At 33.0% G+C, this 13,329-nt stretch overlaps 1 protein-coding gene across 5 annotated transcripts; it reads left to right on the plus strand.

The window, feature by feature from the left end:
* The first annotated feature begins 4,722 nt into the window (after positions 1-4,722).
* Positions 4,723-11,968, plus strand: LOC130648958 (vasorin-like). 5 transcript variants are annotated; one of them, XM_057455105.1, is made up of 14 exons: positions 4,724-5,027; positions 5,644-5,715; positions 5,901-5,972; positions 7,127-7,201; positions 7,315-7,386; positions 7,899-7,970; positions 9,349-9,420; positions 9,514-9,585; positions 9,845-9,916; positions 10,033-10,095; positions 10,298-10,449; positions 10,642-10,824; positions 11,023-11,143; positions 11,234-11,968. In XM_057455105.1, the coding sequence occupies exons 1-14, from the start codon at positions 4,861-4,863 to the stop codon at positions 11,361-11,363; spliced, it is 1,395 nt and encodes a 464-aa protein (XP_057311088.1). In that variant the 5' UTR covers positions 4,724-4,860; the 3' UTR covers positions 11,364-11,968. The 5 variants fall into 5 exon arrangements, with proteins under 5 accessions (XP_057311092.1, XP_057311090.1, XP_057311091.1 ...); XM_057455109.1 differs by lacking the exon at positions 11,023-11,143 and having other exon boundaries at positions 4,723-5,027; XM_057455107.1 differs by lacking the exon at positions 5,901-5,972 and having other exon boundaries at positions 4,723-5,027.
* Positions 11,969-13,329: the final 1,361 nt, after the last annotated feature.

Raw genomic sequence — 13,329 nt, forward strand, 5'->3', positions numbered from 1 at the left:
TAGCATACTCCCACTTCAACACAACTTAATCTGAAACAATCATATAGCATTAGTGTTTCAAAAATTATACACGCTTTTAATAAACAAAACTAAGCGAACCTCCACGAGGCAAAAAATGTAAAGTCGAGCGATTCTTTTTCGAGGCAGCCAAGGCGCGCAATTTCGAAGCAGTTGCGGCATTACATTTAGAGTATGTAAAAAAAGCTAACACTAATAAGCTCTACATTTTACTCATTGTTTTAAAAGTAACAAGAAGCCCTGGGGGCTCTAAGAATTTCCGCTCGGTACCAAAATATTTGATGAAAACCTGCTAATTCGTTGTGTTATTGTGCTAAACATTCGAGGAGGTTTGGTGCATGAACCTCTGAAGATAAAGCACACAAGTGACATATCTTACAACAAACGCAAACAAAACGAAACGTGTCATAATAAACTCACATTTTAAAAGAAATTTCTAACAAAAAATACAGCCTATCATTCATGGTTGAAAGTCTTGCGATTGAAACGTTTATGGTCTTAAACGGCATTTAGTTGACAAAAAATCAAAATTTTGCTGTGACTATCATTTTCAGCATACTTTTTTATTAACTGTGCCAATTTTTGTCGAAATAAAGCAGTTTTAATTTTTGGTTAAATTTTGGCCTAAAATGACATTTAGGTGACAAAAATTCAAACAATTTTACCATCATCATTTTCAGCATACTTTATTTGTTAACTGTGCCAGATTTAGCCGAAAATGAAGTGGTTTTAATTTTTGGATCAATTTTGACCTAAAATGGCATTTAGGTGACAAAAATCAAAATTTCGATGTCACCATTATGTTCAGCATCCTTTTTTTGTTAACTTTGGCAATTTTTGTTGAAAATGAAGTAGTTTTAATTTTTGGACCAATTTTGTCTTAAAATGACATTTAACCCTATTCGGTCCGGGGGGGGGCGGATTCCGCCCCCCCTGACGGTTTTTTTTTAATAACTCCTGATTGCTTTGTTATATGGCTATGATACTTACTGAGTTTTAACATTTAACTATTAGACACCTGCATGTAAATTTTTTAGGTCCCATACCTTTCAGAGGCTTAGATATTGGCCATTACTCGAAACTACCCCTAAAAATCTCTATGAAATCCTTATAATGGAGAAAATATAATAACTCCTGTTAGGATTATCCTTAGATGTTGAAACTTGCAACACAACTTTATTTCATTAAGAAGAATCATTTTGAATAATTTGAACACGTGACTAATCCGATTTCCCGATTTTGTCGGATTTTACCCGAAAATCGGAAAAAAACAGATTTACGGGCAATTTTTGGCAATTTTTTATCCGATCCATGTAAAAACCGGAAGATATGCTAAATAACTTTTATTTAGCTTTCAGAAACTTCAAACAGAATGTAAAAATTCGCTCTAGAACAAAAGTAATTATATTTTAAGCAGATAGTGGCATTTTTAAAAATTTTTAAGCTTTTGATGACGTCACAGAAAATGTGCTGACGCAAGAAATTTTTTTTTGGCGCCATTTTGTTCCTTTTATGACGTACTATAAGTGTGCCAAGTTTGATTCAATTTGAACAATCCTATAAAAAGTTATTGAGGGGGGGCGGAATCCGCCCCCCCCCCGGTCATAATATGTTCGAAAAACCCCGGACCGAATAGGGTTAAGGTGGCAAAAAATCAAAATTATTATGTCACCATTATATTCAGCATACTTTTTTTTGTTAACTGTGCCAAATTTTGTCGAAAACAAATACTAATTTTGTCCTGAAACGTCATTTAGATGAGTTCCCAGTAGTTAGGGAGCTTGGGTACGAAGTTTACATCTGTGACGGAGGAATGTGTAATCCCAGGGTCGATTTTTTCTCAAAAAATGCTCCAAAAGAAAAAAACGACGGTTTTAAAGAATGTCTTACGCCTTCGGGCGCGGAAATTCAATAAATCGGTATGTACAATCAGGAGATTTTTTTAAAAATTTCTGGTGGGTTCACTGTTATGTTTTCTTTAGTTTTTATAATCGTTTCTCTTAGTCCCCAGTCCTCCTCATGTTTCTCAAGCCTTCGGCCATCTTGTCAACCTCGTCCCAAAGGCCTGTTAGGCTTTCTAACCTCGTCCCCAGGGCCTGTTAGGCCCTGGGGACGAGGTTGCTTTTTTGTGGCAGTTTGTTTTAACTCTTATCGCAATCAGTCGTTCTTTCTGTGCAAGAGACAGAAAATTTACCAAACTTTTTTTAATTTTTACGATTAGTTGGCCTAAATTTTTTCGGGTGGGTAACGCCATTCTGGCTTAAAACAAAGGATTTCCTGATGGTGACCACGTGAGCAAAGAACAATAGAATTAACCAATCAACAAGCGCGGTTAGTATTCTGACCGCCAAAAAATCTTTAAAAAAAAATCGTTACCTATTCCAATTTCCTGGTAGTAAGGAAAAATTTTGTTGGGTCTCCTGGCTAAAACGTTTTTGAAAATAAGTTTGTTTACAATTCAATGCATCTTGTTTGGTTGTATTTTTAGGCGACCTGCGAAAGCCAGGTAAGAATACCAGGTTAGAATACTAACCGCGTTTTTTAATTGGTTACTTAAAATCTTTAATCACGTGAATATTATTGGGAAATTCTTTGTTGTGAGCGCGCATGGCCTTATCACCTAAACAAGTATAAATAATATTCGCGTACAATTCAAGAAGGTAAGATCGAACACATTCGTTTGCGTTGTCTAAGCTTTCGTAGAGTAGCTGATAAAGCTGAATGATATCATCGAAGAAAGCTTAGTTAACTAGGCTAGCCAAAAGTAGAAATGGTTGTTTTTTAGTTTTCGTATAGCCATTTTTTTCGTCATATTTTATTAAAGAGATCACAATTAATTTTAGGATATAATATACCGTATGAAAAGCAACCTGGTCTCCATTTCTTTTTTTCAGCAGTGTTTTAAAACAAAAAAGCAGAAGCTAGTCCTTGTGTTCTAGAGTCGAAGATATCTGTGCGATGTGGCTGATAAGAAAGTTTTTGTTTATAACAAAATTATAAGGGAGTTCTTACATTTAAAAAAAAAACATAACACTTTTTTATAAGAACGAAGTACATGAGAGCATATATGGCTACAGAGGTCTAAAACTGTAGAATTTAAAGCTTTTTTAATACCATGACAACTGCTTCTGGGATCGAGGTTGCTTTCTGATATGCTTGGACAAAAGAAGTTATTTTCTTTCCAAAAAGCATTGCGCTCTGCTACCACCCTGCAATGCAAGGTGTTGGAGATCAAGAATGTATCCTGATGTAATTTTCCTTGTGTGGTTGTGGCATCAGATTTCAGAGCAGGACTTGCCCTGCAGAGAGAACTCTTTTTAATTTACTGAATCCTACCAACACAAGAAGTTCGTACGCAGCAGTGTGTTATAATTCCAGCTGTTTCTTTCTTTTAATGGCGATTACCTATAACACTCTTCTCCATGGAATGGAAAGCAGAAAACTTTCATCTGTTATGAGATACGTAGTGTACCAAAAACTTTTCTCAAAGCGTTGGAGAGCGTATTGTTTATTAACCTTTCCGATGGTATTGTCTATGTCACCATATAAACACGCAAACTATTTTGCGTCTAAATTAATTTATTTTATTATTGTATTTGTATCCTCATAAATAGTTCTTATGTGTTAATGACCATTATTAAAAAACCATGTGAGTCGTTTGTAAAGGAATTTTAAGAATTAAAAATTTCAAAATTAAGTTCGACCGATTATTTAGACGTCTATAATTCTTAATCCTGTCGCTTTATCGGCTCAGCAATCTCTTCGAATTATCGTCCTGGAAAATGATAGGGGGAGATTGAGAAGCAGATTAAGCAAGGGAATGCAAAATTGTTTAGTCCTAAAATGGTCCTAATATATATATACATTATAGGTATCATAAGTAGATTTAAATAATAAATAATCGACCCCAATTACCATATTTTGGTGTTTCTTTATCATTTCATTTCTATAAAAAGTTTTTGTAGGAAGAAGGTGCCGTAAAGAAGAGGGAGGGAGGGGGTGGGTAAGTGGGGACAAGGTCATTTGCCGAGACTTAAGTTGGCGCTAATAAGGTTGTTTTCTGCTGGACAAAATGACTAGCAACTTTATACATTACAAAATTTAAAACTTTTAGATTAAAATTGAATCAACAATGCAACATAATTTATAAGAAATAAGAAATACTGAAGGCTGGACATGTAAGAAAATTAAAAACACTTGAGGCTAAGTCAAATCCCATGATTCTTGAAATGTAAAATGTAAAATGACTTCTTCTAGGCGATAAAATCTTTGACGTTTTAAAAATATATTTGCAAGGCAAATATATAAATGCTCGTTTGATCAAAGCGATATATTTTGTCGGGTTCTGTTTTGCCTCATTAACTATTCATAGCCCAAAAGTTGTTTTCAGTCAGCACAAAAAACGACTTTATTCTCAAAATCTACGCTCACATCGGAATAATCGGGAAAACTTGTGTTTAATAATATGTTCAGCAATTTAAAACACAATAGGTAATCGTGTTCTTTGTTTTCAAGTTCGAATCCTTTGTTCTATTTAATTCTAATCTAATTAGACATTCAATTTCCACATAAGGTGTTGCGTCTTTCGTTTTTTGCATTATTTAATGCCTATGACTTATTTTAAAATTAACACGTGACATCAATATTCACGTGATCAAAATATACAGCAAAGCAACTGAAAATCTTTTTACTTATTTATGAGCACAAGTGTGGAGTCACAATAGAAATATGTACAGTTAATGGAAAAGGTGTTAAATGAAAGAAGAGAGTTAAAATTTAAAATTTCTACAGATAGATATATTTTTCGATTGGTTTCACGTAGGCCGTACTAAATAAACAAAGATGTTACGTTATGTTTTGTTATTTTTATGTTATGTTGACATAACCTTTTGTTTTGAATGTGTACAAAGTTGTAGCTGTCGATCGCTGTTAGGTTTGCAGACTTTGATATGTTACAGAAAAGGTTTTACAAAATTTCCAAACGGTATAGACAACAATACAGAATTTCTGTAAGTGTATTTTTTTATTTCTTTTTTTTTTGGTTTTATCATTTGAGTTTGGTTTTCAGTCGTTTGAACATTTTTTTTAACACCTTTTGCGACGTGTGCGTTGTTTAGTGGTTGTGTAGTTATCATTTTGCGCATAATTTGAGGTAAAGATGTCTACATTTAGCGATAAGAATAGTGTAACTGCTAAAAATTATGAAAAAAACAAAGGTGACTGGAACCTGGAACTAATTTCTATATTTTTTTTTTTAAAAAAAAAAGAAAAGTATATTTCAAGACAAAGCTAGTTAGCTACACTTTCGCAGAACCAATTCATGCGAACTTGGAAAAATATTTTGTGTCTCATTGTTTACTGTTAAATATAGAAATAAAAGCGCAATAAACTTTTAGGCTGAGCATAAGAATAATGAATTACTTCCAATCTAAATTTCCTGTTTCTCATAAATGAAAAAGGGATGTTAGTCCAAATTTTTAAAAATCTTTGTTTTTTTTGATTAGGGCTTCAGTGGTAGAAGATTAAAAATTAAAAACTTTTGAATATTTCTCAGCTCATTCAGTAAAAAAATGTCTTTGTATTATCGGTGTCATTTTTATAAGTTTATGTGCATACCATTTTTAGTCGTTTCGAAGGCAACCAAATATCGATCCTTCCAGATAAATTGTGGAAAATAGTTCCTCATCTACAGAAAATGTGAGTGCGTTGAACTTTGTTTGTTGTGTTCTTTTGTATAACGAGTTATGAAAACCTAATTAATTCTTTTATGTTTTATTAAAAAAATTATAATAACTTTCCGTGTTTACTGATGTGTTTTAAAACCATGTATAATTCCCATAGATGCATTTGTTTGCCTTAAATGTCCTTCTTTTCATTTATAGAGATTTCTCAGAAAACAAATTAACAAGACTGCAGTCTGAAGCTTTCGCCAATTTAAAAAATTTATCAACAATGTAGGTTTATGTGTATAATTTCGTGCAAAATTTCTTCTGATGATGTGCGTATTATCTGGGAAAAGACTCCTTTGGGAATATTTTTTTTTATAAATTATAAACTAAAGAACCTTCTCCATTTTTTCGCCCCTGCGAAGATATTTTCAAACCTGTTTCTTTTAGAATTCAGCTATATGTTAAAGATCTCTTGATACATACATGTTTTCTCATTGATAAAAGTCCTTTTTTATAAAGTCTGACCAAGAAAGCTTTATCATGTTCTTAAATATTATCGTCGGTAAAAGTTACGAAATTCTAAAATTTTTCCTGGTAACGAAGTGTGTTCACAGGAAAATCGTAAAAAAAACTCGGTATCTTTGTTTTTTCGACGACGTTTTTACGTTGTATAAAAACCATTGCGTCATTTGAAGCGGCCCTTTTAAATATGGTGACGTAAATACTAAATATATAAATAAATTAGCAATAAATTACAAAGGTTAGCCAGCTGGAGGCAGTTTAGGTAACCGCAAAAACCACAACACAAGACGACGCTGTAATTTAATTTCCCGGAAATGGCGCACGTATATTGTTTTGTTCAATTTCCGCGCGCTTTGTGAACGAATTGCTTCGTTTCGTATTCTGTCGACGACTTTTTACAAAAGTTTAGTTTAATTTATCTATTACTTTAAATTCTTTGTTTGTTTTATTTCTGCTATGTTTGACAAATTTGTAGCTTCCTCAAGAATTTTTTTTTCTCTGTTTTTAAACATTCTACTGGCAACTTGTTTCTATAGAAAAAAGAAAGAATCGAATCCTTCTCATGCGCAACTCTTTTTACCAAAAGAAATAGAAAAATTGTTCTCCTTTTTTTTTCTTTCTTTTTATTATCGCCTATTTGTCATAACAACCCGACCGTGCCACTGCTCCTCGTATTGTCCTACCCGATAAGCCTCTCACAAGTTCGTCACATAGAGAGTGTAACAAACATGTTAACCTCTCTTGCCATCACCTACCTGGAAAATGTTTTTAGCATTCTCCAAATCCATATTTTTGAAGTAGTTCTTCTTGTCATTGGCCTATATTTTTCTTTGTCTTTTGTTTTGGGATTGAGAAAGTATCTCGTTGGTTAATATTATTAGCGTGTATGTATAGCTACTATGTCTCATTTTTTTTAGAAATCTGTTTAAGAACCGAATTAATACAATCGACGACCATGTTTTCCTAGGAATCGAAAAATTAAAAGTATCGTTGTAAGTGCAACCATAAAGTGTATCATTTTTTTATCAATTACCTTAATATTTATATATTTATTTCTTCTTTCTTTTTCATTTGTATGTGATATGATTTTCCTACTGTTTTTTAGAAATCTCAAGGATAATAATATTTCGCGTATTCATGAAAATGCTTTCGCTGGATTGTACTCCGATATAGATATGTATGTAACTTTGAATTTATGAATACTGTTTGTCTTTGAAAAAGGTGATTCACGAATTTGAGTTAGATGCATACGAAACGCATTTAGCTAGTGGTATTTAAGAAACATTTTGTTAGCTAGTACGATGAGAACTCTCGACATACTTTGAATGTTAACTTTGTTTCTACTAAAAAATTGTTAGTCGCATGTTAAAAAGAAATATTCTTTTTAATAAACTTTTAATTTAAGCTAGGACAGCTCTAAGTAAATGTGGTTCGCATTAAACCTGTTGTTTTTCGAAAAAAAGAACTTTATGTTGGACATATTTATCGTCACACAATATTATTCGTTGGGAAAATTATTGGTCACCTGAAGAAAATTTCGTCACTTGTCTCACATTTTTATCCGATATATTAAGTCATAACATTTCATAATACTCGAGTCAATTGACAATAAGCAATTTTGTGAAACAATAATCTGTTTTGTACTCTCTTTTCAGTGAGGCTTCAATTCTCTTTCGTACGCTTTTTTAGTGATCTCAGCAAGAATTCATTGAAAACATTTCATCAGAACACGTTTCGAGATTTGCGTGGTCTTATCACACTGTAAGTTAATTTTTCTTTCCTGGAAAATTGTATCATAGTAAAAAACCTCTTGTTGACGTCATTTTTTACGATTCGATAACTTGCTTTCGTAAATTTTGATGTTCAAACTTTTTCATTCACTCACAGATTTTATTATTGTTCGACTTATGTGAACTACGAAACGAGAAAAACTGTCAAATAAACTTTTGGTGCCTATTTTGTGTGGGGTCTAAGCTTGCCCCATCTTGACCCTGATTCATGTGGCGACATTTGCGTAAACTTTTTTAAACATGTCTGCCAACAGTTTAATGACTAATTTTGTCATAAGTTATTTTGTAAGAATAATTGATTAAATTAAAAGGACAATAAAAAATTTGAAATATGAAGTTGTTTTAGCTGCGGCGGAAAAAAAAGAATTCGACTGACATCATAATATGATGTTACTCATGTATGCGTAATAAAACAGTGGGCATACAAACTAATCCCGTTTTTAACCTCTAGACACAATAATTTTGGCTTGCCCAGGGGAATTTGTTTTCACAAGTATCCCGAAGTTTTATCAATTTTACGAAAATGAACTCCGGCAAAATATTATTAGGAAACTGTATTTGATAGAATTCGCGAAAGTTAAAAAAAATGGTAATATTTTCCGCTGGTTTACCTAGCACGGTTTATGATAAATAAATTCGCGACTCTTAACCCTTATAACTTGTAACTTTTTTCGAAAAATTTTTCACAAAAGTTAATTTCACAAAGGGTAATATAATAACCTTTTAATGTTGCGCTTACAGCCTGTACGAGCACAAGGAAATACACTTCCCTAATAAACTTGTCTTATAGTGTTTGTATGAGAGCAAATCACACAAAAAATTAATAAAAATAACAGAATTTAAAGATTTTACATTTGACTCCACGAATATTCATTATGCAAAAAGTTGGCTTCATAAACACCATTTTTTTTAATTACCTTCCGTATTTTTCTTTTGCCTGGCATACGTAAATATGATGATTCACCCATCACATTTACGCCCTTTGCTTCAACAATTTGGTGTACGCCCTACATATCTCTAAATTAATTACACACTGTGTTTCAGACGTTCTGTGATGACTCTTCCATCACAAATTTACGCCTCTTTGCTTCAACAATTTGGTGTACGCCCTACTTAGCTCTAGAATTAATTACACACTCTGTTTCAGACGTTTTGTGATGGCTCACCTATCACAAATTTACGCCCCTTTGCTTCAACAATTTGGTGCACGCCCTACTTAGCTCTAAAATTAATTACACACTCTGTTTCAGACGTTCTGTGATGACTCACCTATCACAAATTTACGCCTCTTTGCTTCAAGAATTTGGTGTAAAAAGTCTCCTTCATTTAAAATGTTTGTTGTTTTGTAGGAATTTAGCACGAAACCTCTTCGAAGAATTACCTAAAGAAATATTTAAAAATCAAGAAAGTTTATGGTTTTTGTGAGTAGATAATTCCTCGTTTATTTGTGTTTTTTTTGTTTGCTGTTTTGTTTGTTCATTTTCGTATGTTTGGCAAGTTTAATTACTTTTTAGAGACTTAAGTAATAACAAGCTACAGAACATTCGTAAAGATGTTTTGATTGGTTTAAAGAATTTAAAAACTTTGTAAGTATACGCTTGTCCCTTTAACACTCGCAAATGTCGCATAAAAATAAAGGTAGTCAATTAATTTTTTCGGGTTGTATATATAAAAAAACAATTTTATTACAACATACGAAATGTATTGATCTGTACGCTGTGGCATTTTTCTGTGGCCTCTCCAAGTTTTATATGATTGAAATGAAATGAAGTTAACCTTTTGTTTTTGATCTGCATTTGCTTTGATTTTTGTACTTTTATTGTATGTTTTTATTTTATTTTGTAGGGATTTATCGTCAAATAATATTAATAAAATACCGACGGGTTTATTTGAAGCCAACCCGAAACTAGAAACCTTGTGAGTGTTCTTGTATTAAATGTTGAGCTGTAAGATTTGTTAATCGGAATTTAGCAACAACAATAACAACAACAACAAAACATCTTAAAAATAAACTTTTGAAATACTTTTTATAGACGCTTGATTTTCAACAACTTCAGTTATCCGCCATCTTATATTCCTGAACATATCAAAACAATGTAAGTTTGGTTTGTTTCTGCTGGTGGTTGATGTTGTTTTCCTCACGCAGAGTAACTTTTTCAAAGAAATGCTGATCTGATTTTTGCTCCCATTCCTTTAAAAAAAAGCTTCACATCTACGTTGCGTTCCACACATTGCCTTTATTAAAAGATTCACATATCTGTTGCATTTGAAATAAACTTCTGATGTTTGATTATATAGAACACTTCTGAAAAATCCAATCAAGTGCGATTGTACCCTCCACAAGCTGCTTTCTAATAGTGCATACAAAGCGAAACTAAAAGACATCAACCAAATCACCTGTGTGAATGAAACAAAAACAGTGTCTGAAGCATTGATGGAATTAAATTGCGGTGAGTGTCGTAGACAATGTCTTATCAATTTGCAACGTATTCTAATACAGACTTAATGTTTGTTTTGCTCAATTGATTCTCACCATGGATATACGAAAAGATATCTACGTTGTCACGCAACGTAGTATTTACAAGGAACTCACTTGCACTCACTTGTGGAAATTCTAAGTAAGGAAGTTTTTTGTTTTACAGTCCCCTCAACAACTGCAGCTCCAACCACCATTGAAAAGAAGTCGTCATCATTTACAGGAACAACAAAAGCGGGCGGTCACGTTAAAGTTGAAACTACCGACACAATAAGCACGACGATGACAACGACGTCATCAAAAAGAATAACTCGAACAACATCTACATTTGGTGGGGAAAAAATTAAAAGTATGTAGCCTATGTTTTGTTTCTGTTTTATTTTGTTTGTTTGTTTGTTTTTTTGCTTGTTTGTTTACTTTCCTAATTCCTGCTTCCGTCAGAACATCGAACCAACACCAACCATGTCGTTAGATATAGATATTGCTAGAGTGTAAGTCTGTCAGCCGATAATAGTGGGCTTTTACACTGTGATTGTTTTCCTTTTAGGAAAACGAGAAAGCAACTTGGCTCTTATACTTGGTATTGTCCTGGGTGTGATTGTCTTAATTGTGGTTGCAGTGTTATTTACTTATTTATATAGAAGATTAATAGCCGAAAAAATATACGAGTAAGTATGCGGCTGTGGCTTTATCAGCTGTCTTGGTCCTATTTATTTTAAAAAAAATTGCACGGAACTTTTATTCTTTGTCATTTTTAGAGCTGCAACATTAACCCTACCTCGTAAAAAGAGAGAAAAATCTTGCACAACCAGTACGGACGATCTGGCATTTCATGGCTGGAACGAAGCAAGCACCGCCATGTTGGCTAAGACTGAGGGTACAATTTGAACTCACGTGAATACCACACGTGACAATCAAACTAAGCCACACGTTTACGCTCTTGTCGTATGTAAGTGCATGGATCAGTGACAATGCTGCCTTTACTTACATCAGCCGTTACACGTTTGATGAACTTCCTAGTGATAAACATTCAGATATTCAAAAAAGATTTTTGTACTCGTAACATACACGCTGTTAAAAGTGTATACACGTTTATGTATATCAGTTCCTGATCCATAATCAGATCTATTGCAAGTAGGCTCGATGTATAATTAGGGACAGACTAACTCTACTTATTAGAACAAGGATTGCACTGGACTTACTTGCCAGAAATAAACACATTCGATACTGATGATGCTTGCGAGTTCTTAACGCAATCCAAACAGCTGCATGGCGAATCTTGAAGGCGTTTTTAGTAGTATATAATTGTAGATAATAAGTTTTTAATAAGTATCTAGCTTAGTGCAATACAATTTTACAATATACTTTAAAATATGTTTGTTATTTATTTTACGTTTTTCAGATTTTTATTTAGAAATATTTAAGTTGTTAACTTGTAAATAACTGTTTTAAAAGTAAATATTTTTAACCCCTCTTTCTCAGGGTTAAAGAAGTGTAAAGTGGGCGTTCATTCTGTATTTTGATTCTAGGCCTGAACTTTTCTCCAAGGCCTGACCAGCTAGCATTTACTTTAAAATGATTTGGTTTCAGACGCTTATCAGAAAAATAGAGCTCATCAAAACCACCTCGATAATTCTGATCTCTTAAATTTAGTCACGATAAAGCAACGTGAAAGTCATTTCTTTTTGTCAAATGAATTACTTTAAGGGATTGATTTTGGCAAAAATTGATTCTCTCAAAATTTGCAAAAAAAATTGTTTGGTTACATAAGACTTTTAAATTGTCTTTCTGTTTGTCTGTCTTTCTGTGTGTGTGTTAAAACTGTAGCTGCCTATCGAGACGGGCGAATTGTGATAGATTTATGTACAAGTTAGCGGTATGTAAAAAGCATTACATTTTTGTCAAATTGTTGATTGGAAAAATTTGCGAAAAAATTAATTTCCGCGAAAATTAATTGTCTGAAAGTAAGTCTGCGCGAATTATAGCAAACTGTGGCAATATGCGAAAAAGTAAACCCACTGAAGGTAGATGTTTCATGACGAAGTGCTTTGTTTACAGCTATTTCTATCCATAAGATTTTAATCTAATTAACATTTTTAAGGTGATTAGTGAGTGTGAAATTTACGCCAAAAAAACAATCACGAAAATAAGAAGTGAATATTGATTGTGGACACCTTAATTTAATTTACGCTAATTTACAATATGCTTTAGCAAGAGTTTGAAATATTCAGTTTCTGCTGAAAGTGATAACAAACATTTTGTCAGACACATTTTTTTTCATCTGCAGAATTAAATTGAAGAAGCATTCATAAGTTTAAACTAGGTGGTAATAGAATAGAAGGTACTACTCTGGTTCAGTGGTACTTTTACTGTTTTTTCATCTCATACTCCTGATTTCTTTTTCTTTTTTCTCTTCGTCGACCGTTTGTGACTTCGAGATGTCTGCAACCCCAACAGAGTTTCAACCTTTTTTAACTTTTATTTCTCTTATAAGTACTCGTTGTTAATAAAACAGGATCAGATATATCGGTCTTCTTAATTTTCTCAATTTCCCTTTACTACCAAATACAACCTGTAAAAGTTGACTTGACTGAATTGTAGTCAGCAGAGATCTCTACATCTATTCATGCAAAAAGGAGGTGTGAAAAATATGTTGCTCGGGCAGAAAAAATAAATTAAAACGAAAAGAGCTCTATGCAGCTTTTAACTACAAAAAATTCTGCAGGAGGTCCAAAATGATTTTTTTAACCATATTTCTGCTCCTGTTCTTTCGTATTTTACGTCGAAGATTGATCTAAGGTAAATCGGACCGTACCTGCGGTCGGAGCGTTTAAGTTTAAGAGCGCTTAGTACA

The sequence above is a fragment of the Hydractinia symbiolongicarpus genome, chromosome 7 (genome assembly GCF_029227915.1).
Source record: "Hydractinia symbiolongicarpus strain clone_291-10 chromosome 7, HSymV2.1, whole genome shotgun sequence".
NCBI classification, from domain to species: domain Eukaryota; kingdom Metazoa; phylum Cnidaria; class Hydrozoa; order Anthoathecata; family Hydractiniidae; genus Hydractinia; species Hydractinia symbiolongicarpus.